Source organism: Leopardus geoffroyi, chromosome X (assembly GCF_018350155.1).
Source record: "Leopardus geoffroyi isolate Oge1 chromosome X, O.geoffroyi_Oge1_pat1.0, whole genome shotgun sequence".
Taxonomy (NCBI): Eukaryota; Metazoa; Chordata; class Mammalia; order Carnivora; family Felidae; genus Leopardus; species Leopardus geoffroyi.
Window position 1 is genome coordinate 44,969,465 of NC_059343.1, and position 26,244 is coordinate 44,995,708.

The 26,244-nt window shown below is 40.1% G+C and overlaps 1 protein-coding gene across 1 annotated transcript; it reads left to right on the top strand.

The window, feature by feature from the left end:
- Positions 1 to 14,975: 14,975 nt before the first annotated feature.
- GSPT2 (G1 to S phase transition 2) lies at positions 14,976 to 17,523 on the top strand. Its single transcript, XM_045470723.1, has 2 exons — positions 14,976 to 15,100; positions 15,207 to 17,523. The coding sequence occupies exon 2, from the start codon at positions 15,218 to 15,220 to the stop codon at positions 17,099 to 17,101; it is 1,884 nt and encodes a 627-aa protein (XP_045326679.1). The 5' UTR covers positions 14,976 to 15,100; positions 15,207 to 15,217; the 3' UTR covers positions 17,102 to 17,523.
- The last annotated feature ends 8,721 nt before the right edge of the window (positions 17,524 to 26,244 follow it).

A 26,244-nucleotide genomic window follows, 5' to 3' on the forward strand; every position in this document is an offset into this window, starting at 1 on the left:
TTAATTATATAAACAAGTTACTTTCGATCTATTAAAAACGATAAAAATTAACTTTATTTACCTTTATGCATTTCTTCTCTGATGCACTTCCTTTTTTATATAAATCCACATTTTTGACCTGTATCATTTTTCTTATTTCCTCAATAAAATCTTTTCCATTTTTTGCAGGATAGGTCTAATGGTGATGATTCCATTTTTCTTTATCTGAGAGAAAAGACTTTATTTACCATCCCTTTTTACAAAATATTGTTTACTAGACACATAAATGATCATAGGTGGGTGAGTTATTTATCTCGTGGCACCTTAACAAGATCTCCTATACTCTCTTCCTGCTTGCATGGCTACTGACATGACTCCATTGTAATTTTCTTCTTGTTCCTCTATCAGTAAGCAGTTTTTGTTATTGTAGTTCTTTCTGTTCTTGGTGTGTGTGTGTGTGGGGGGGGGGTGCATTGGTCTGGCTTTCTTCAAGATCTCTTCTTTGTTTTGTCTCTTCTTTAATTCAAATTTATAGGCCACCAGGTAGCTTTTTTGTTTGCTCGTTTGTTTGCTTGTTTGTTGGTTTGTTTGTTTTGTTTTGATAGCTGTGAACATCTGGATGTATGATTCAGTGCCTATCAGTAATTTGGAAATTTCACAGTCGTCATTTTCCAAATATATTTTTCTGCTCTGACTTCCACTTTGGGTATTCCATTCATGCGTATGTCACATACTTTGAAATTGTTCCAGTTTTTGGATGTTCTACTCTGCGTTTTTTCATCTTCTCTCTACTTGTGTTTCACTTTGGGAAGCCCTCGTTGGCCTTTCTTCAAGGTCACAACTACTGATGACCCAAACAGAGACATTTTTCATAGCTATTGAACTAGCATGAATGCTGGTATTCTCCTTTTATTCTCTTTTACAGTTTCCATCTACCTACCTACATTATCTATCTATTGCTGCACATTGTCTATGCTTCCCATTAGAAATCAATTTATCGTAGAACATATTTATCATTATGGTTTATCTTCCCTGTCTGATTATTCCACAGCTTCTGTGTCCTATCAGGATCGGATGTATATTGCTTCGACTATTTGTTCCTCCTGGAACTCAGATGATACAAATGTTAGCTCTTTAGCTTTAGTCCCACAGCTCCCACCTCTCTGCCCATGTTTGTTTGCTTGCCCTTTTTTTTTCCCAAAGAGTACATTCTGTTGATCTGTACTCAAATTCACTGCTTTCATCTTCTGTCATCTATATTCTACAATGGATGCCAGCCAGCAAGTTTTTATTTTTTACACTGTATTTTTTAATTTTTAATTTCCATTTGGTACTTTTTATATCGTGTCTGTAACTTGACAGAGGTTTACTATGTTTTAATTTCACAGTAATCCATAATTACTCCTTCAAGAAATTTTATATTGGCTACGTTAAAATCATTGCAAACTAGTCCCAACATCTGAGTCTTCTCTGTTGTTGTCAGGGCATTACCATTGCTCATTTAAGTTTTAACTTTCTTGGTTCTGCATATAAAGAATGATTTTTTCCCTGTCCTGCATATTTTGGATATTATACAAAAGGACTCTTCATTCTTCCCCAGTAAGTTGCCCAGTTTTAAGGTTTGGCCTGTCTGTTCTGACCTACTTTGGTGGACTGTTGTTCCATAGTCATTTAGTTTAATGGGCTTTTGCAAAGCTATGCTGAACTACATTGTTCTGAGTCCACCTGATTTTCTGATGGATGATCGCTGGAGATGTCTCTAGTAGCAGAAAAATGCTTCCATGGGCCATGGATGTCATTAGGTGGGGGTGTGGGATTCAGGACCTAAGGAACATAGAGCATTTCCCCCTTGCCTGTTCTTCAGTCACCCAGTACCACTGGCTTTCCTACTCTATATCTGCCAGTATACCCAGGGGAGGGAGGCATCTACCACGGCACCAACCGCTGCTGTCGGGAGGACTAGGAGCCCTGGCTCTTAATTAAACCACCTGGCACAACAATGCCTGGCACTTAATTAAACCACCAGACATATCAAGAAACAGATTAAGAGAAAGAGGAAGAGAAAAACATCCCCAGAATATCCCAATAGCATAATTGTCAGACATGGGCTGTGAAATAATCATCATTAATATGTTCAAGAATATGGCTGACAAAATTGAGATTTCATCAGAAAACTAGAACTTCAAAATCAACTAAATGGATACACCAAGAAATGAAAAACTAAAAAAAAAAAAAAAATACAATCGCTGACATTAAGAATCATACATTGGAGTGTAAAAGCATATCAGAATCAGCAGAATGGAGGGGAGAAAGGGAGTAAAGTTCAGGGAAAGGCCAAGCAGAAGGCTGACAGGTGCATAGGTTTGTTCATGAGACCTCAGAGATACAACTTCCGCATGAAAGGAAAGGGACAGACAGTAGTTTAAGTAGCAGCTAATACCTATGGAACCCTTGCTGGATACTGGGCCCTCTGCCTGGCTCTGCAATTGTTATCCAGAGACAGACTTAGAATCCCCTTCTAGATGGCTGCCTCTGGCCCTTAAGAGAGATTTCTGCCTCCTGATCAAATGCCCTCAACATGTTTTATTGTGGTAAATATATATATATATATATATATATATATATATATATACACATACATATATATATATATATATAGTGTGTGAAATGGTCATTTGAATCATTTTACGTGTACAATTCAGTGGCATTAATTAGGTTCACAATATTGTGCAACTATCACCACTCCTGTCAAAGTTCTTATTAGTATGAACAGAAACTCTGTACACATTGAACAGTAGCTCCCCCCTCTACTCCTCCCACCCCATCCCTGATATCCTCTAATCTACTTTCAGTCTCTATGATTTTGCCTAGTATAGACTTTCCATATCTGTAAAATCATGTGATAGGTGTCCTTTTGTGTCTGGGTTATTTCACTTAAAAGTTTTCAAGGTTAACCACCCTTGTAGCATGTATCTTGAAGATACTTTAAAGGTTAGAAGTAACAAGGTTTCCATTTCTTTCAGTTTGGTAAGAAAAACTTGGAACTAACCTCTGGCATCCCACTGTCGGCATGTGCATGATTCCCCGCATGCCTCTTCAGGCACAGCTCTGAGAGTTTAGGGGAGAGTTTAGGCAAAGATCAAGTAAGATTCCCCTTCCTCGGCAAGGTGTCAGTAATAGATGTGTTGTTCCAATAAATGAGTGAGTGAAGTGCTCTCAATTCTGTAAGACAGAAAAGAATTAAAAGGGTTCTTCACCACAGACCCTTTATTTTCTATTCAAGATTAAACTAAGTGAGGTAAGAAATTATCTACACTGGTTTCTCAGACCTCTCATGGTGAAGTTTCATTTCTTAGTGGATGAATTACTTCAAGATTACAGCAGAGAAATTGTACACTCTTTTCTAACTTTCAGCAAAGAAACTGAGCCATCTTAGATGGGAATGAAAAACAAACAAAGAAACAAAAAAAAAATGTTTATTTTCCCAGGGTCAGTGTTTGTGGACACAACCTGTTCACTGTTTCTTTCACGTTAGATGACTCTTTTCTGGCACACACACGCAAGTATAATTGACAGAGATAGCACCCAGCCAGCACACTACTTCTCCTTTCTCATTTGGATACCTGAAGGGTTTGCTTCATCCATTGCAAAACAGATTTTATAGCTAATTGGCAAGCATGGGACAATCAACAGGGTGATAATAGGATTAATAACGACGGGGCATCCTGCTGTGTCCTCGCGCTTACTTGCCTACAGTATCTACTTTGAGCAGGTAGGTTTCATACCTTCAGTGCCTTGATTTTCCAGGAAGAGTTGAGTAAATCTACAATAAGTTTTCAAAGGAAAGAGGAAATGTCACATGTTAACAGGTGAGTCTTCAGGATTATGATGTCTCAATTGAGTTTCACATGACATATGAAAACACGATCGAAATTTTTTTTTTTAATTTTTAAAATGTCTATTTATTTTGAGAGTGAGAGAGACAGAGCATGAGCAGGGGAAGTGCAGAGAGAGAGAGAGAGAGACACAGAATCCAAAGCAAGATCCAGGCTCTGAGCTGTCAGCACAGTGCCTGATGCTGAGGCTCGAACTCACAAGCTGTGAGATCATGACCTGAGCCGAAGTCAGAGGATTAACTGACTGAGCCGCCCAGACACCCCAGATGGAATATTTTTCAATCATCCGAAGACTAGATCCTGAGGTGTTTACATCATGGGAATTTCCCTCTCCCTGGTACTCTTCAGAACAGACTCACACAAGAACCCATCAATCTACAAATGCTGTTGAGCCACATGCATCTATCTACCTAGCTAGAAAATAGTGAGCGTTCAGATGGCAGGATTTGCATCTCAGGAAACATGAGTCTTAAAGGATGGACATTAAGGACAGATGAGAATTGAGTCACAACCTTCTGGCATTGGGTAAAACATGGTAGGGGAGCAAAGTTGACATTAAAAAGAACATCTATTTTCCTTCCTGAATGGAAACCTATTATTAGCCCGAAATGGCACATGGGGTTTAAGAAAGGCCTTCTAGGAAGTTTCTTTGATTCTCTGGCAGGACATCAGCAGGCTTATGATGTTAATGTCATGGCAGGGGCTCATGGAACCAAACGCACATCAGACTCATTCTTTGTGATTATGGCCGGACGTGCTGGCAACATAACCAGTGTGGCAGCTACCTCTGAGTATGGTAAGATTGCTAAGACTCTAACACAGTTTCCCTAGTAGTTTGTTAGGTCTTCAGCTCTGATGTCAGTGTGTGGCTGAGTTCATGTGATCCCACACATCACCTTTGATCAAGATGTGCAGATGCGTTGCAAGGAGAGCATGGGGTAGTGCATTAGTTTACAAGAGCTGCCATAACAAAATGTCACCCACTGGGTGGCTTCAAAAGTAAAAGTTTATTTTCTCACAGTTCCAGAATTAGGAAGGCCAAGATTAAGGTACTGATATGGTTGGTTTCCCCTGAAACCACTCTCTTGGGCTTGCACATGGACAGCCTCTCGCTGCCTCTTCACATGCTGTCCCTCCGTGTTCACACACCTCTATTTTCTTACCGTGTGTCCTAATCTCCTCTTCTCACAAGGACACCAGTCAGATTGGAGTAGGGACCCGCCTAACAGCTTCATTTCAACCTAATGACATATTCAAGAGCCTGATCTTCAAATACAGCCGTATTCTGAGGTACTGGGGGTTAAAGTCTTAATATATGTATATTGAGGGTACACAATTCAGCCCATAAGAGGCAGGATCATCTCTGAGACACCCTGTCAGCCCCATTTGTGCCACCATCTCCCATCATCAGAGAAGTGGCCAGAGTTAAAAGTATGCCCCCTTCCTGACATGCAATATGCCTTGTGCTGTGCTGAGGAGATAGTGGACCTCTTTCTCTTCCCCCTGTTTATGTTTGCCATGCTAAATGTAGTAAGTCAGAGATGGAACAATGATCCATGACAGGGAAAATAATGCGTCATAGAGGGACTAGTCAGTACCCTGAACAAGCCACCTCAACCCTCCTCTAGGGGTCTGTGTTCCCTCATCATAACATGGAGATAATTCTGGCTACCTGTGTTATAGGACAGAACAAGGTGGCAGTTATGCAAGTGCCTGGAAATGGAATGTGGCTCAATCTTTATGAGTTTATCCCTTCCAGTGTATAGTCAATCCTTACCCTTGATTATGTTTTTTGGTCCTAGGAGCCCTGCCTCTCCTTCTCACTGGATTTGTTGATTTCTGATCCAAGAGTCTTTCTTACCAATACCCTATGGTAAGAAAAACTGATTTTGCTTTAAAAAAGTATATTCTCATAAAAGGCTTCCGCACAGGGAAGGAAACAATCAACAAAACTAAAAGGCAGACTATGGAATGGGAGAAGATATTTTCAAATGACATATCTGATAAAGGGTTAGCAATCAAAATCTATAAAGAACTCATCGGGGCGCCTGGGTGGCTCAGTTGTTTAAGCACCTGCTTTGGCTCAGCTCATGATCTCATGGTTCGTGAGTTCAAGTCTTGCATTGGGTCAGCTCAAGCCCCACTTTGAGTGAGCATGAGCCCCACATCGGGTGAGCTTGAGCCCCACTTCAGGTGAGCAGAAGCCCCGCTTTGGGTGAATTCGAGCACCCTACTGGTGAGCCCCACTTCTCTCTCCCTCTCTCTCTGCCCCTTGCTCACCTACGTCCTGTCTCTCTCTCTCTCTCTCTCCCTCTCCCTCTCTCTCTCTCTCTCTCTCTCTCTCAAAAGAACTTATCAAACTCAACATGCAATAAAACAAACAACACAGTGAAGAAATGGGGAGAAGACATGAATAGACACTTTTGTAAAGAAGACATCCAGATGGTGAACAGACTCAGGTAAAGATGCTCAACATTACTCATCATCAGAGAAACACAAATCAAAACCATGATGAAATATTCCCTCACACCTGTCATAATGGCTAAAATTAACAACAGAAGAAACAACGCATATTGGCGAGAATGCGGAGATATGACAACACTCTTGCACTGCTGGCGGGAATGCAAACTGGTGCAGCCATTCTGGAGAACAGTTTGGGGGTTCCTCAAAAAACTAAAAAAAGAACTACCCAAATGATCCAGAAATTCCACTATTAGGTATTCACCCAAAGGATACAAAAATACAGATTTAAAGGAGTACATGCACCCCAATATTTATAGCTGCATTATCAACAATAGCCAAACTATGCAGAGCCCAAATGTCCATCGACTGATGAACGGATAAAGAAGAAGTATTATATGTATATATAAGGGAATATTACTCAGCCATCAAAATCAATGAAAGCTTGCCATTTGCAATAACATGGATGGAGCTAGAATGTATTAGGCTAAGCGAAATAAGTGTATCAATGAAAGACAAATATATGATTTCACTCATATGTGGAATTTAAGAAACAAAAGAGATAAAATTGTGGGAAGGGAGGGGAAGAGAAGAAAGGGAAACAAACCACAAGAGATTCTTAACAATAGAGAACAAACTGAGGGTTCATGGGGGCAGGTGGGTGGGTGATGCGCTAGATGGGTGATGGGTATTAAGAAAGGCACTTGTTGTGGTGAGCACTGGGTGTTGTATGTAAGTGATGAATCACTGAATTCTACTCCTGAAGCCACTATTGCACTGAATTATTAACTAATTGAAATTTAAATTAAAAAAAAAATTATACCTAATCCCAAAAATGGGACTCTGGACTTCTCCGATGCAGTCATGCCTCTCTCATTCTCCTCTGCCGGGTGATGGTATTTCCAGCCTCCCCTACACCTAACAGTGGCGGCCATGTGACCAAGTTCTGCCCACTAAAGTTGATGGGGCATATGTAGGGATCCCCTGTGAAAGATTCTATTTATTGATAAAAAGGACATATGTGCAGAGGAATGTTAATTCAGCCATGAGAAAGAAGGATATCCTGCCATCTGTGACAGGGAATTAGAGGTAGAGTCTTCTTCTGGGTCAGTCTTCATATTTTAGCAAAAAAGCCTCAGAGGAGTGTTGCATTATTCCCTGAGGAGGCACATACTGTATGGCTGTCCCTCTTTTTATATTGCCAGCATAGATCGCTGTCGTCCTTTGAAGCTTAAAGTTGAGATATTTTGGGGTGCCCAGGTGGCTCAGTCAGTTAAGCTTCTGACTTTGGCTCAGGTCATGATCTCACGGTTCATGGGTTCGAGTCCCACGTCAGGGTCTGTGCTGATAGCTCAGACCCTGGAGCCTGCTTTAGATTCTCTCTCTCTCTCTCTCTCTCTCTCTCACACACACACACACACACACACTCAAAACTAAATAAACATTAAAAAAATTAAAGTTGAGATATTTTACTTCTATTTACCCTTCTTTATTTATTGGATGGAATTCTTCTCTGATGAACAGCTTCCCTCATCCACTCTTTGGGAACCAATGTTACAGTTCATGTGCCAAACATGGCATGGGATAATTGTTTCATTATTTGTCTCTGCTCACCCAATTTCAAAATAACGAGTTTATTTCATAGCATTTCATAATGGTGACTAGGAAGTCTTTGTTTCTTTAGAGTCGCTATGGACTCGATATTTAACCACACCTGATGTGTTTAGGTCCATCTTAGTTATCATTCTCACTGACACTCAATTTGGCCCTAAGTGATGCAGACTCAATTTGAATCTGCCTACACAGGAGCGAACACAAGCAGGTGCTTAGTAAATGTGTGCTTTAAGTATGTCAAATAACTGAGTGAGGTGTATTGATATCATAACTTGATTGTTTTGTCATAACATTATATTTCTGTGCCCGCCCTGCCGTCAGATGTTTGAAATTGACACTATGCCTTTGTCCTCTTTGGTGTTATTCAAGTATTACTACACTGGGATTCAGAAAATGTAACACTCACTCTCCTTCATTGGATACTTCTAGTTTCATGGGGGTGTGGTGGGAGACAAGTGACCTCAACTCATGAATTTCATTATCTTTTGGCTTCCAAAATTCATTCCCTCACATGACCATTAATCCTCACTCACGCTGTTTTCTCTGTGCTCATCTGTGCCATCATCTGCTATTGCTCTACTTCCCAGAAACTTGCAGAGCCCAAATTTCCCTCTTTCCCTAACACAGCTCCTCCTTACCTCTGTCCCAGCACTCTTATGGAAGTACCTTGTCAGCACATCAACAAGTGTCTTTCTTTATTCTGCTTCTTCATCTCAGTGGTTTTTCCAATTATGTCCGTGCATCTTGGATGCTGAGTGTTTGGACTTGGTCACATCAAAGACCCTCTGGCGACCGGCCTCCTTTTCCTCAAACTTCAATTTTCTGATTTCAAACATGGGGCCAAGAGCTAGCTCTCCTATGTCGATGTGAAATGAGTTCCGCAAAAGATTGTTAGAACATTATAAATCATACAACGTCCGGATGTGTAAATTTTTGTACCCACAATTACTCGAATACAGGCTGCTGTATAATAAATGTTGGATTAAGTGTAGGGGAATTAGATGACACCTTCAACTTATTCCATTACTCTTAGAAATGACAGTAATATTTACACATGGATCACTGGATTATATGCAGGAATTGGTTGGACATCATGTTTACATATATGGAACCTTTTTTCACCTTTTTTCCCCAATATAGGCTATTGTCTGAGAGGGGATCCTTTAGCTATTGGCTATCAGGCAATTCAATTCTAGCTGAGGGTGATTCCCCAAACTTTATTTTATTTTTTGTTTCTAATTGAGATAATAGATGTATAATCTTGTGTAAATTTAAGATGGGTATGTTTATTTGATACATATGTGTATGATTTATGTGTACATACACATATATGATTACAACATATTGTTAACTAACATCTACATGATGTCATGTAATTATAGTATTATTTGTACGCTTCACCAAATTTTACTGTAGCAATTATTACTACCGGTGTAAAATGAGTAATACTGAGTGCATAATATCCTAGTTTTTGGAGTTCTTCAGATTCCCATAATTGTGTTCAAATTATTCCAAAAGTAACAGGATTACCTCATTAGCTTTGGTTTTGTACTTCTGTTCTCACCTAGTATTTGAAACATTGGAGAAATAACTTCCCAGAGTGTGGTATGGACATGCAGGCAATAGAAACTGCCTTAGAATGGAGATATGTTTTTCCCAGTTTAACCTCAAAATTAGGCTATTTTCTCTGTGCATACTCCAAGGCCTGGCTAATAAGCATTTTAGCCCTGATTGATGTTGCTGTCCCATACTTTGTTATAGTAGTGGTATGTGAGTAATAATGAATCTGCTGAAGTATTTTGTAATTTCATTCTCTGTGTTTCTTTGTTCCCACAATGCATCCTTGCACTAGCAACCCACGGTGTACATATGAATGTGGATTCATCTCCACTTATCAAATAAGGAAACTGAGGCACAGAGCAGTTAAAGAAATTTAACAAAGAATTAGTTTGAAATGCTAGGCCTTGAAATGAACCCCAGCTATTTGGCACTTCTACTATTCAGTGTTTGGTTGCTGTTAACAGAAAACAGTCTATGTTAATTAGGGCAGGGATAATTGGGGAGTTACGGGCTTTTAAATACTGTCCTTCTATAGGGCCTGGATATACAGGTCTATTCATGGCCTCGCAGAATTATTATTGCATACAGCAGAATTGGCTCCCAAGGGGATTTGTCACTGCTGCCACATTTTGGGAGCGGGGAAATGAGTATGTTTCAGTGCAACTGTTGGCTTTAGGCATATGGTACCTTAGTTGCCTACCTGGATACGGGAAAGTTTACCAAACTGTTAGCTCAATGAAGATACTTCTTCAGCTGGATTCACAACTCCAAATCAAGCCTGCCTTACCCCACATCTCTCTACATTTAAATGGGCTTTAAAATAAATCTGATCCGTGTGTGTCAGATTGGCAGGAGGTAAAGAGCATCTGAAATCTTAGTAGCAAAAACTTTAGGAAGTGGAGTGGCTTTCCATCTTCCTTAGAATAGAGAGTCAAATTTATGTACAGAGCTCAAAGACATCCTGAGAGAACAAATATGAGGCTTCTAACACAGTCTTCTTAACCCTGTGTTCACTAGCTCCTAGATATTTTTCTGTTCTTATTTTAGCCCATCTAATACTACTATTCCTCGACTGTAGATGAGTTTTCAGACTCTGTTTGTGCTCCGGCCTGCTCAGTTATGCTAAGCATATGTTGGGGGGAAAGGGGAATCTCAAAACCTGGAGTACTGTATTATGTTTTCCAGTCTAAACTGCTTTTGTTTAATTGGTATTCTTTTTTTATTTTTATTTATTTTTTATTTGAGAGAAAGAGAGAGTGAAAGAGAGCTCATGAGTGGGGGGGGGGGGGGAGAGAGGCACAGACAGAGAGAGAGAGAGAGAGAGAGTCCTGAGCAGACTCCATGCTGAGCTGATATGGGGCTTGATCCCATGACCTTGAGATCATGACCTGATCTTAAATCAAGAGTCAGATGCTTAACTGACTGGGCCACCCAGGTGCCCTAATTGGAATTCTAAAAAAAAAAAAAAAAAAAGATGTTACTACTCCCAAGTTAGCCACCTCACCTATACCCCAAAAGTCTATTCTGTATCTTCCCCCATTCCCCATTTTTAATATTGGAATCTTCCCTCAGAATCTCCACAGGATTATCTCTTACTTCAGGAAAAAAACATAAGTCCTCATAAAAGAACTCAACTGCATTATCCTTTCTCTCAAGTTCATCCATATTTCCATTCTCTGTAAATAACCTAAGACTTTATCCTCTTCTTCCATTTGTGACTTACACCCACCAAATCTCCCAATTCCTTTCTTAATATATAATAGATGCTACAAGTCAGTATGGCCTTAGCATCTTTTTGTCCGTGTTTGAACTCCAAGTCCACTATTTACTAGCTATGTGACCTTGGATAGTCCAATCAGCCCCTCTAAACATCCATTTCTTATCTATAAAAGAGTGATAGATTACCTTCTTCACAGAATGGTAGGGAAAACAAAATGAGAGAATCCATAGAAAATAATTGAAATATGACCTGCTACTAAAAAACACTCAACAAAAGTGAATTATTATAAGATAGATGTAGTTTAACTATAATGTACTGGATGATAACATGGAGAACATATGAAAAAAATCTGTTTTCTCTATCATATTAGTTCTGGTAGTACTGACACTACTATATGTATGGATAGTATAAGTCATATGAGTAATTATTTTATTTTCTAATTTTATTATCCCCTGTTCTCATTGAGAACAAGTATTCCTGGTTTAATAGAAATGTATAAAATTGAGCTGGTACATTTTGTCATACCAGATAATGAATAAACCATCAAGGACTACTAGCATAGTCTCAAAACGATTCAGAACTCATCCTGAAGTGGCTTCCACTGGCCAATGAAGGACCATCTTAACATCAATAAGTATAGTAAGGAAATGTTCAAAACACATCAAATATATATAAATCCAATAATTCATAATTATTCTTTTGGAATATCCTTATTTGTCATCTGTGAACAATTATAGGCAACCAAGTCATTGTTTTGAAAACTCAAATAAATAGAAATAATCAATCACTTCCATGTGTTTCTGTTACAATTCATACCTCAGAGTAACAAAATTGTTGATGAAGGAAAATTGTTTTAAAACTGCATTACAGTTAATAAAGAAAAAAGGCACCTGGGTGGCTCAGTTGGTTAAGCATCCGACTTGGGCTCAGGTCATGATCTCACAGCTCATGGGTTCGAGCCCGGGGTCGGGCTCTGTAGCTGAGAGCTCGGAGCCTGGAGCCTGCTTCAGATTCTGTGTCTCTTTCTCTCTGTCTCTGCCTCTCCCCCGTTTGCACTGTGTCTCTCTCAAAAATAATAAACATTAAAAAAAAGAAATGACAGAAGTACAGTATCACATTTTGCAACCTCTAATGACATGTTTCTACACAATCATAATTAATTCCTTCTAACTATAAAACAACCTGATCTTATGTGAAATGTTTTGAAAATACTCAAAATGCGAAAAAAATTGTACCTATCTCTGATCAAGCTCATAGATCCAATTATTGATATACAAGAAATAGAAAAATATTCTAAACTATACTACAGAAATACAATCAGCAAACTCAAGAATGCAGAAAATTCCACAATTCACATCATTCATTTTCCCTTTAATGTGATAAAGCTATACAGGAAATCATGGCTAAACCATAAATGTCATGATAGTGGTTACATTTAAGGTTAGCAGGAGTAGGTTGTGACTGGAGAGGGTACTGAAAAGTCTTTTGGGTTGACCAGCAAATTTCTAATTATTGATTTGTGTGGTGGTTACAAGTGTGTTTCCCTTATTTAAAACAAAAAAATTTATTTATTTATTTTGAGAGCCAGGGAAGAGAGGCATTGAGGGAGGGAGAGAGAAAATTCTAAGCAGGTTCTGTGCTGTCAGCATGGAGCCCAACTCAGGGCTTGAACTCACTAACCATGAGATCATGACCTGAGTTGAAATCAAGAACTGAACGCTTAATCGACTGAGCCACACAGGTGCCCCACATGTGTTTTCCTTCTAAGTCAATAAACAATAATTTTTTGTTATGCAATTTTCTATATTTGTATTATACTTCACAAAAAAAATTAAGAAGAAATGATTAGGCAATGTCCAAATATTGCCTACACTTAAAAAAAAAAAAACTTTGGTGAAGACAATTCTCTCATTTATTGATACACTCTTTCAAAGTTCTAAGTAGATAATCTTGAGACATTCACCCCATCACACAAACTAAATGAATTTTGTCCAAAATTAGTTTCTGTCTATATAGCCCTGTCAATGTTTCTCTCTCTTGGGTGGACCTGCCTCCCCTTAAACCCCAAGGGTGTGGGCTTGTCAGGACATTCTCTCACTGTTTCTCATTTCTTCTTTAAGGTTTTAAAAGTGAAGCATCCTCTGTTCTAAGTAGCAGTCATATTAGCATTCTCATGATCAATGCAATTGACCTAGGCAAAGGAAACATCCCAGGTCTGTCCTGATTCCTTGCTAATACTAACCTTATGTGACCACAACTGCCTATCCCTTGATAAGCTCTCTCAGAGACATTTTAGAAAGTCTATCCTAGGTTTATAGAATGCTGGAGAAAGGCTCCAGCATATGTATGCAGTATTGTCCAAGGGTTTCTGCACATTCAAACTCTCAATTCTTACTATTCATTGTGAATAAGCATGCACATTCTTTTTATGTGACAACAAATAATTAAGCCATTACCAGAGGCAAAAAACAATGAAGGGGTTTGATATCTAATGGCTTGGAAATAGCACAGAAGTAGTGAAATAGTGGCAGCCTCAGACTGAAACCATAAACGTCCAGGTCTATTAGACATAGAACATTTTTTCTACTCCTAAAGTCTGGAGAACAAAATTGTTAAGTTATAAACCAGTGACCAATTTTTCAAGTATTTTGACTTGTTGGATTTATTTAATATCCAACTTTATGACCTCATCCTGTACTAGCAAATTGTATCTTTTTTTCTATTTCAGTTTGATCTAAATTAAGATAATTTACAGACTAACTCTTCTAAGCTTTGGGTCAAATATTATAAAGTCTTTCTGAAGGTGAGATTCTATTGATTAGTATCTATGGACTTTGTTCATCTCAGAGGTCTTAATCAGTTTAAATAGGCTGACATCCACACACCCTGTCATTACCACTAACTGGGGAAGGTTCCAACATGACACTGATTTGTCCTTAGACAAACCCAGTGCCAGAAGTATGAGCAGTGAATAGGGTTCTAAGCCTCCAGAATGGGACAGGAAATACTGAGGACCCGGGGTGTATTCTGAGGAGGTGCTGGTGAGTGAGGCAGGAATACTCAGAATATAAATTGGTTAGAAGAATACAAGTAATCTGGGGCCAGTGCCTGTCTATGTGATCCATCACAGCATTTTGGGCTAGCCATTGTTCAGGCACCAGCACAAATACTGTAAGTTGGGCAGGTTCAGTGGGACAACGTTCTCCTTGGCAATTCCTTTCATGGACACAGTCAGAGTACTTAACATGAAAACAAGTTATAACCCCATCCTTACACCACAGAAGTCATCAACAAAAGTTACAGGCTTATGGGGTCCTCTGGATGAGGGAAAATCAAAAAGCCTCTGGGTTTCAAATTAAATGAGTGATTTCAAGTTACATTTCCTGGGTTCAACTACATCTTCATTTATTTCATGAGTGCCTCCCTAGTCAGTAATCTCTTCCTTTGGTTGCTGGGTTTCTGGGTAGTTAATCCATCTCCTGCCTCCATTTGTCCAATAGCAATTCTCATTTTTACTTGAATCTTTGAGTAGAATTGTAAATCAGCCGTGCCAGTCTAGGTTTAATTATTACACTGTCAAATTCTCTCCCAGATCCTGTGAACAAAAATGAATGGAAAATTTCGTTTTACAAATCCGACTTTCAGACTCAGTCCATGGCTGAGAACTAAGCAGGCCCAGCGTACGGATGGCAGCGAGGGGTCAATCCACGCCCCGCGTTGGGTCGGCTGTGGAGGAGTCGGAAGTGGTTGGGGTTTGGGGGAGGAGATCCGCTCACACACAAGAGGAGAGGGTTGAGCCGCCATATCTGCTGCTGCTGCCGCAGTTGCGAATGCAGTGTTGGGACTTAGCTGCTGCCGCGCTGCCTCTAAGGTTCGTGTCGCTCCCCCTTGCCCCTTCGCTCTTGCAGCCTTACCCCTGGCGGCGTAGCCCGCTCTTTCTGGCGTGTTAATCCCACTCCCTCCCCGCCACCCATCAGGTCCTCAGACCATGGATCTGGGCAGCAGCAGCAGCGATTCCGCGCCCGACTGCTGGGACCAGGTGGACATGGAAACCCCGGGTTTGGCCCCAAGCGGAGACGGAGCCTCCTCCGCGGTGGCCGAGGCCCAACGGGAACATCTCAGCTCGGCATTCAGCCGTCAGCTCAACGTCAACGCCAAACCCTTCGTGCCTAATGTACACGCCGCGGAGTTCGTGCCGTCCTTTCTGCGGGGCCCGGCCCAGCCGCAGACCCCCCTGGCCGACATCACCAGCATCGATGAAACCTGCACCGGCGCGGGCGACCCTCAAGGTAAAAGGCTGGGACGGGAGGCACCTGTGGAACATTCCAAAGAGGAACAGTTAGTGTGGCGTGAAGGTTCCAATTCAGCCATTACTATGGAACTTTCAGAACCTGTTGTAGAAAATGGAGAGGTGGAAATGGTTCTAGAAGAATCATGGGAGCACAATAAAGAAGTAAGTGAAGCTGAGCCAGGGGGTAGTTCCTTGGGAGATTCAGGGCCCCCAGAAGAGAGTGGCCAAGAAATGATGGAGAAAGAGGAAGTGAGAAAATCTAAATCTGTGGTTATGCCCTCAGGTGCTCCTAAAAAAGAACACGTAAATGTGGTATTCATTGGGCATGTAGATGCTGGAAAGTCAACCATTGGAGGACAAATTATGTTTTTGACAGGAATGGTTGACAAAAGGACACTTGAGAAATATGAGAGAGAAGCTAAAGAAAAAAACAGAGAAACTTGGTATTTGTCCTGGGCCTTAGATACAAATCAGGAAGAACGAGACAAGGGTAAAACAGTAGAAGTGGGTCGTGCCTATTTTGAAACAGAAAAGAAACATTTCACGATTTTAGATGCTCCTGGCCACAAGAGTTTTGTCCCAAATATGATTGGTGGTGCTTCTCAAGCTGATTTGGCTGTACTGGTAATCTCTGCCAGGAAAGGAGAATTTGAAACTGGATTTGAGAAAGGTGGACAGACAAGAGAACATGCGATGTTGGCAAAAACAGCAGGGGTAAAACATTTAGTAGTGCTTATCAATAAGATGGATGATCCCACAGTAAATTGGAGCAGTGAGAGATACGAAGAATGTAAAGAAAAACTGGTGCCCTTTTTGAAAAAAGTCGGCTTTAGTCCCAAAAAGGACATTCACTTTATGCCCTGCTCAGGGCTGACTGGGGCAAATATTAAAGAGCAATCAGATTTTTGCCCTTGGTACACTGGATTACCATTTATTCCATATTTGGATAATATGCCAAACTTCAACAGATCAATTGATGGACCAATTAGACTGCCAATTGTGGATAAGTACAAGGATATGGGTACTGTGGTCCTGGGAAAGCTGGAATCAGGATCCATTTTTAAAGGCCAGCAGCTTGTGATGATGCCGAACAAGCACAATGTGGAAGTTCTTGGAATTCTTTCTGATGATGCTGAAACTGATTATGTAGCCCCAGGTGAAAACCTTAAAATCAGACTGAAGGGAATTGAAGAAGAAGAGATTCTTCCTGGATTCATACTTTGTGACCCTAATAATCTGTGCCATTCTGGACGCACATTTGATGTTCAGATAGTGATTATTGAGCACAAGTCTATCATCTGCCCAGGCTATAATGCGGTGCTGCACATTCATACTTGTATTGAGGAAGTTGAGATAACAGCCTTAATCTCCTTGGTAGACAAAAAATCAGGAGAGAAAAGTAAGACACGACCCCGCTTTGTGAAACAAGATCAAGTGTGCATTGCCCGTTTAAGGACAGCAGGAACTATCTGCCTCGAAACATTCAAGGATTTTCCTCAGATGGGTCGTTTTACTTTAAGAGATGAGGGTAAGACCATTGCGATTGGAAAAGTTCTGAAACTGGTCCCAGAGAAGGACTGAGCAGTTTTCTTGATGCCCCTGCACAATACTGTGAGAATTGACTAAAGAAGTTCACCATCTTCTCTTATTTACTGCCCACTGACAGACTTTTCTTCATATTTTGCAAAGAAATTTCACAGCAAAAATTCATGTTTTGTCAGCTTTCTCATGTTGAGATTTCAGTTATGTCACTATTGAATTACCCACAACTTTCCTCTTATGCCATTTTGCTTCCTTGGACAGAACCAGTAATAGCTTTGTAGGTGATGTGGGTGTAATTGTCTATAACAATGAAAAATTAATATATTTTTTAATTTTTCATTTTCCCTTAGGATATTTAGTCAACCTTTGTTCCACACAGATCAATCAGAGTGTGTCAGTGTGTGTGTACATGTTAAAAAGACAACTAACATGTCAATAAAATATTCCATTTGAAACTCTTACTGGTATCCAAAATGCTTTTGAATATTTTTTAAAGTTTGTACATAATAGTTTTCAATTAGCTTTTTTACTTTCTCAGATAATTAAATACATTTTATTACTTGGGATTTCAAAAACTGTCCTCCACTCACTGTTTTAAACGAGGCATTTGCAAACAATGCACAGGTTCATATTAAAGGAAACATTTTCACTTTGAAAAAATATCTCTTTGAGGGCTCTTCCCAGTGAACTTTGTTTTCTCCAATTTGAATCAATAATGGAGTTCTTCTGTTTCCCCACTTGTAATTTGAAAAAGAAAGGCTCAGACCATCTTTCAGGTCCCATAATGTTGAGCATTGCCAAATTACAAATATACCTGGGGATGCAGATCATATGTTGACTAGACAGTTATCCATACCCCATCATCTTAATATACCCCTTTGCTTTGTTCACCACCAGACTTGAAATGGGGGACACAACACAGTAAGGGGCATGACTATCGACAAGATAAATGCTTATAATAGGGCTGTAAGTCATTTAGTAAAAATTAAGGGTTAGTGTGGGTCCTGAGCTGGGAAATGAGACTATTCCACCCTTGTATCCTTCAGTTCTGGGGGTTAGTAGGAAAGCTACAGGGTCATTTTTACAATCAGATCAAAACACACTTTTGGGCCAGAGATACTGGACTTGTCTCTGAATAGTGTGTTGAAAAACACCCAACTCTCGATCCTGAGCTGGCTACTTTTATTGCCAGGATATTGACTTTATAACCTGTGTAGCTATCAACAGCTGAAAGAACCTTCAGTCCTGGTAAGTGGGTAGTGACCCAGCGTAAACACCTGCCCAATGGTGGGCAGTGCCAGTTTCTCACACTTGTGGGCTGGTTGGACAGGGGTGGAGACTGACTGCCAGAACGTCCTGTACCCATGCTTAAGCAGAGACGGTGTCCCCTTCTTCATGGTCCATTTATTTGTGTACCCATTTACCTCCAGGGTTTCTAACCTGTCAAAGATAGCCACTGGTCTTATCATAGCATCAACAGCATGGTTCTGTGAATCATTTATCATAGATCTTTTGGGAAACCAGGATTTTTATTTTGTCCTGTGTCAGCTAACCTAATCTACAGGGATACACCTGATGTCATCTTGGGCCCAGGCCTTTAATAATACAATGTCAGTGGCAAGAGTTTCATCTTTATTTTAGAGTTCCTTCTCTTGCTTCTGTGCTTTGTATTTTGTACAAAATACAGGCCAATTCAGTGTTTGCCAGAAGTTTTGCCCTGCAGCCACTTAAAAAATATTTCTGATGTTGGGGCGCCTGGGTGGCTCAGCCGGTTGAGTGTCCGACTTCCGCTCAGGTCAAGATCTCACAGTTTGTAGGTTCAAGCCCTGCATTGGGCTCTGTGCTGACAGCTCAGGGCCTGGAACTTGCTTTGGATTCTGTGTCGTCTTCTCTCTCTGTCCTTCCCCCACTCACCCTCTGTCTCTCTCTCCCAAAAATAAACATTTAAATTAAAAAAAATATTTCTGATGCTGAATCAGTGTCATTTTTTCCACAATTTTAGTAACTTACCAATAGGATTATTGTGGATCTCTTTCACTAATAGGCCAAAGCCACAAGGCAGGACAGAATTCTTAAAGGCCAGCAGCTTGTGATGGATAATTGTGATGGATAATTTCCCATCAAAAACTGTCTCTTAAATGTCTTTCTCTTTTTTTTAATTAAAAAAGTTAAAGAGAGAAACAGAGTGTGAGCAGGGTAGAGGCAGAGAGAGAGGGAGATACAGAATCCAAAACAGGCTCCAGGCTCTGAGCTGTCAGCATGGAGCCCCACATGGGACTTGAACCCACAAACTGTGAGATCATTACCTGAGCCGAAGTCAGATGCTTCACCAACTGAGCCACTCAGGCACCCCCTAAATATATTTCTCAATAGCCAGTTATATAGCAATTTCTCCACCAGGAGCTCTGGACTGTGTGTGTGTGTGTATGTGTGTGTGTGTGTGTGTGTGTGTGTGTGTGTGTGTGTCTTCAGAGAGCAGGACATACATCTTTTGAAGTAGATTTTAGAAACTAATTCTTTTCATTTCAGTGAGAAACAGATGGAGTGATTGGAGGCACCAGACTCTGGCTCTTTAGGAAACTGGATGTAAACTCATGGTAACATTTCTTTTTAACTTCCTGAATACCTTCCTTTATAAGTCTTAATGTCTGACGGTGGTCTCCAATACTACAAACTTGGGATGTTCACAAACACAGTACTAGTTTTCCCTAGGGCACACAGAGCATTGTCCTTTCAGAAGTCCCATATTGCCTCCATTTCATGCCAGTTTAACCTAACAGTCTTCAGAGTTTTATCTGGCAACTAGAATAATGTAGAATCTCCCCATGTCAGGCTGAATGCTGTAAATACATTATGAACTTCCTGCTTAAGGCTTTCTCAATAAATGTCTACCCGTTGGCTCTTGGCAACTTTTCTCCTAAGCCTCTTCCTTTGTTTCTTTGGTCATTATGGGACAAATCTGAAATTCAGAGAAAGGGGCCAACTTATTCTGTATTTCAGCAAAGACCCCGAAAGGAAAGAAAATGGAAAGTTTGGACTGGGTCGAAGCCAGCAGACCTCCACTTGACTCACTTTGACCATCTTTCTCTGGTACCCAGAACAAACTGCCAGTGCTTTTAAAACCTACTACAGTTACTGTTCCTGTCTTCAAAAGACAAATCCTTTTTCAAATTAGACATTCATTTCACAATATCCTGATTCTGGTTTACTACAATGCAAGAACCTCTCTGTATAAAGTTTACTTATAAACATTTTGTAGTAGAAATAGTCCATTTTAGTTAAAATAACCATTAAAAAGGAAACTCTCCCAACAACCACAGAAGTTCTGCTAAAACCTGAGCCTTTGAACATGTTCACATTGATCCAGATTTTATGTTTAATAGGGTTCTTTCTGTATTTTCTGTTGAGACTGGTAGCATATTTCCATTTGTTCTAGTTTTCAGTTACAATATTTATTCATGGTTGTCTGGTGGAGGATGGGGGAGGAAAATTTGATCCAAAGTTTCTCATCAGAACATCACTATTTCCACAGAGTGGAGAAAGTGGACTTGCCTTAGGATATAGGAGAGGCTTCAAATGTCCATCAACTGATGAATGGATAAAGAAGATGTGGTTTATATATACAATGGAATACTACTTGGCAATGAGAAAGAATGAAATCATGCCATTTGCAGCAACGCGGATGGAACTGGAAGGTATTATGCTGAGTGAAATAAGTCAGTCAGAGAAGGACATACATCATATATTTTCACTCATATGTGGATCTTGAGAAACCTAACAGAAGTCCATGGCAGGAGGGAAGGGGAAAAAATAGTTACAAACAGAAAGGGAGGGAGGCAAACCACAAGAGACTCTTAAATACAGAGAACAAACTGAGGGTGGATGGGGGGTGGGGGAGGGGGAAAATAGGTGATGGGCATTGAGGAGGGCACTTGTTGGGATGATCACTGGGTGTTGTATGTAAGCCTATTTGACAATATATTGTATTAAAAAAAATAAAAGGTCACCTTCAAAAAAGATTTAGGAGAGGCTTTTTCAAAACACATTGTGTTTGTTAATGTTCAACAGATCACTTAAATCAGCAGGGGAAAGGGAAAAGAAGAAAGAACTTGCCATGTAACATGCCATGCACAAGGGAAAAAAAGAAAAAAAATGTTTATATCCAAGAGGGCACAGTTTATAATTTGACACCATAGCCTGCAAAATATTCAATATTGGCTTTCCTCATAGTTACATCCTGCACTCAACAGTGTCAGATTGTTCCAGATGTAGTTTGTCTAAATTCTAGGGGATTCTCTTTTCCTTCACTTGGCCTCAAAAATATTGTATAGTTTCTTTTTTTCTTTTTCTCTTCTTTTCTTTTCTTATTTAACTTATTTTTTAAATTTACATCCAACTTAGCATATAGTGCAACAATGATTTCAAGAGTAGATTCCTTAATGCCCCTTACCCATTTAGCCCATGCCCCCTCCCACAACCCCTCCAGCAACCCTGTGTTTGTTCTCCATATTTGAGTCTCTACTGTTTTGTCCTCCTCCCTGTTTTTGTATTCTTTTTGTTTCCCTTCCCTTATGTCCATCTGTTTTGTATCTTAAAGTCCTCATCTGAGTGAAGTCATATGATATTTGTCTTTCTCTGACTAATTTCGCTTAGCATAATACCCTCCAGTTCCATCCACGTAGTTGTATAGTTTCTTTTATAAGTCAGTGGATGAAAGGTTCAAGCTCTAAGAATCAGACATCAATAAAAAGTTCAGCAAAGCCCTTTATTTTCTATAGATTAATATTAAACAACCAGAATTTACATACACAGATAATTTGCAGACATTTCTCAGCCATCCCATGAAGGTATCCCTTTCTGATTGGTGAACTTCAAAAGCGTGAACAGAGAATATTAAGACCTGTCCCTCAGTTTTAACATGAGAGGACCTGTCCATAGTCAGGCTGCTGTACACAATTGTGTCACTGTATCTCTCACTTGTTGCAATATTTATCCAATATGTATCCAATTATAGCTCTTTTTTCACATTTGGAGCACTGAGTAAAAGGCTTCCTCAAGTCTCTGACATTAACTTAGATGAATCATCTCCTCTAGAGACTGCTCTTACTAGCTCTGCTACAATCTATCAGTGACCTTTTTCCACACCAATCAATTCCCAGAAGAATACATTGTCATATGACAAATGACTAAGAAAGATCCCAAATGGCTTCTGCAGGTTTAACTGGCAGTCCCCGGATTAAAGGTTAGTGTTTGATTTCTACCTTTGTATTTCTTTTGGCACACTGCTTTAACTGATGTTCATGTAGCATATATTATTTAGCTTTCTAAACTGCTTTAGCCTCTTTTGCCAAGTTGGTAGGGTATAAGTCAATATGTGAAATAAAATGTATTAATACATTTTTTAAACATCTAAAGGCTTAGCTCTGAGTGGTGCTAATGACAGAATGCTCCATTCACACCCATGTTCCTCAGTGCATAATAAACCAAAAAGAACTGTGGTCTGAAATAGTAGACGAGCTGCGACTATGCATTTGACATATTTAAGAAGGGAATACAGAGGGTTTGAAGGGCAGGAGATATATCTAAGGAGGCCCTAACTTTAAAGGATGGTGATTCAGGATGGATGAGAAGTGGCTTCATAAAATCCTGGTGGTGAGTAAAACATTGCATTTACCACAAATTAATGTAATTCAAGAACTGTTTGCCTCTATGGATAGCACACTATTTGAGGCCTGGAGAGAAGTAGGGGGCATGAGAAATCAGAAAATTCATAGCAGAATCTGAGCTGGGCCTGCAGGTATCTGGGGGGATGAATGCACATCAGATTCATTCTGTAAGATGAAAAGGTCAAAACTGCCGGCAATACCGGCAGGAAGGAAGCCAACTCTGAGAATGGTAACATTGCCAAGACCCCCAGGTATAAGTGTTAGGCTCTATCAATCTATCAATGAGTGGGATCCAAGATAACACATATGACCTAAGTGTGCAGACTGTAAACAGCTACAATGAAGGGCAAGTTCTGCTCTAGGTCACTCTAATGCTTCCACCTCTGCCAGAAGACTCCATCATCAGAGAAGTGGCCAACATCAAAATGTCTGCTTTTTGCCTAGGAAGTAGTGGACCTCATTTTCTTCCCCCTTTTATATTTCAGAAAGTGATCTTGGTAAGCCAGAGAAGGAACTATGACCTGTGGCAGAGGGATAAAGCAATGTGCTGTAGAGGCACCAATAAGACCCCCAAACAAGCCACCTCATCCCTTTTATATGAGTCTCTGGTCCCCCATGCATAACATGGGGATAACACTGGCTCCCTGTGTTATGGGATTCTTGTGAGGCCTGAACAAGGTAGCTGTTATGAAAATGCCTGGATATAATACATGGCTCAATGCTTATGAGTTTATTCCCCTCAGGGCATATTCAATCCTTACCATTGACTGTGTTTTGACCCTAGTACCTCTGCTTCTCTTTTTCTTTTTTCTTTTTTTTTTTAATATATGAAATTTATTGTCAAATTGGTTTCCATACAACACCCAGTGCTCATCCGAAAAGGTGCCCTCCTCAATACCCATCACCCACCCTCCCCTCCCTCCCACCCCCCATCAACCCTCAGTTTGTTCTCAGTTTTTAAGAGTCTCTTATGCTTTGGCTCTCTTCCACTCTAACCTCTTTTCCTCTCAACCTGATGTCCATCAGTTGATGGACATTTAGGCTCTTTCCACAATTTGAATATTGTTGAGAGTGCTGCTATAAACGTTGGGTACAAGTGCATCAGTACTCCTGTATGCATCAGTACTCCTGTATCCCTTGGATAAATTCCTAGTAGTGCTACTGCTGGGTAATAGGGTAGGTCTATTTTTTTTTTTAATTTTTTTAACATTTATTTATTTTTTTATTATTTTATTTTTATTTTTTAATTTTTTTTCAATATATGAAGTTTATTGTCAAATTGGTTTCCATACAAAACCCAGTGCTCATCCCAAAAGGTGCCCTCCTCAATACCCATCACCCACCCTCCCCTCCCTCCCACCCCCCATCAACCCTCAGTTTGTTCTCAGTTTTTAACAGTCTCTTATGCTTTGGCTCTCTCCCACTCTAACCTCTTTTTTTTTTCCTTCCCCTCCCCCATGGGTTTCTGTTAAGGTTCTCAGGATCCACATAAGAGTGAAAACATATGGTATCTGTCTTTCTCTGTATGGCTTATTTCACTTAGCATCACACTCTCCAGTTCCATCCACGTTGCTACAAAGGGCCATATTTCGTTCTTTCTCATTGCCACGTAGTACTCCATTGTGTATATAAACCACAATTTCTTTATCCATTCATCAATCGATGGACATTTAGGCTCTTTCCATAATTTGGCTATTGTTGAGAGTGCTGCTATAAACATTGGGGTACAAGTGCCCCCATGCATCAGTACTTCTGTATCCCTTGGGTAAATACCTAGCAGTACTATTGCTGGATCATAGGGTAGGTCTATTTTTAATTTTCTGAGGAACCTCCACACTGCTTTCCAGAGCGGCTGCACCAATTTGCATTCCCACCAACAGTGCAAGAGGGTTCCCATTTCTCCACATCCTCTCCAGCATCTATAGTCTCGTGATTTGTTCATTTTGGCCACTCTGACTGGCGTGAGGTGATATCTGAGTGTGGTTTTGATTTGTATGTCCCTGATGAGGAGCGACGTTGAGCATCTTTTCATGTGCCTGTTGGCCATCCAGATGTCTTCTTTAGAGAAGTGTCTATTCATGTTTTCTGCCCATTTCTTCGCTGGGTTGTTTTTCAGGTGTGGAGTTTGGTGAGCTCTTTATAGATTTTGGAGACTAGCCCTTTGTCCGATATGTCATTTGCAAATATCTTTTCCCATTCCATTGGTTGCCTTTTAGTTTTGTTGGTTGTTTCCTTTGCTGTACAGAAGCTTTTGATCTTCATAAGGTCCCAGTAGTTCATTTTTGCTTTTACTTCCCTTGTCTTGCGGATGTGTCAAGTAAGAGATTGCTATGGCTGAGGTCAGAGAGGTCTTTTCCTGCTTTCTCCTCTAGGGTTTTGATGGTTTCCTGTCTCACATTCAGGTCCTTTATCCATTTTGAGTTTATTTTTCTGAATGGTGTGAGAAAGTGCTCTAGTTTCAATCTTCTACATGTTGCTGTCCAGTTCTCCCAGCACCATTTGTTAAAGAGACTGTCTTTTTTCCATTGGATGTTCTTTCCTGCTTTGTCAAAGATTAATTGGCCATACATCTGTGGGTCTAGTTCTGGGGTTTCTATTCTATTCCATTGGTCTATGTGCCTGTTTTTGTGCCAATACCATGCTGTCATGATGATTACAGCTTTGTAGTAAAGGCTAAAGTCTGGGAATGTGATGCCTCCTGCTTTGGTCTTCTTCAAAATTACTTTGGCTATTCGGGGCCTTTTGTGGTTCCATATGAATTTTAGAATTGCTTGTTCTAGTTTCGAGAAGAATGCAGGTGCAATTTTGATTGGGATTGCATTGAATGTGTAGATCGCTTTGGGTAGTATTGACATTTTGACAATATTTATTCTTCCAATCCATGAGCATGGAATGTTTTTCCATTTCTTTATATCTTCTTCAATTTCCTTCATAAGCTTTCTATAGTTTTCAGCATACAGATCTTGTACATCTTTGGTTAGATTTATTCCTAAGTATTTTATGCTTCTGGGTGCAATTGTGAATGGGATCAGTTTCTTTATTTGTCTTTCTGTTGCTTCATTGTTAGTGTATAAGAATGCAACTGATTTCTGTACATTGATTTTGTATCCTGCAACTTGGCTGAATTCATGTATCAGTTCTAGCAGACTCCTGGTGGAGTCTATCGGAGTTTCCATGTATAATACCATGTCACCTGCAAAAAGTGAAAGCTTGACTTCATCTTTGCCAATTTTGATGTCTTTGATTTCCTTTTGTTGTCTGATTGCTGATGGTAGCACTTCCAACACTATGTTAAATGACAGCGGTGAGAGTGGACATCCCTGTCGTGTTCCTGATCTCAGGGAAAAAGCTCTCAGTTTTTCCCCATTGAGGATGATATTAGCTGTGGGCTTTTCATAAATGGCTTTGATGATGTTTACGTATGTTCCTTCTATCCCAACTTTCTCGAGGGTTTTTATTAAGAAAGATGCTGAATTTTGTCAAATGCTTTTTCTGCATCGTTTGACAGGATCATAT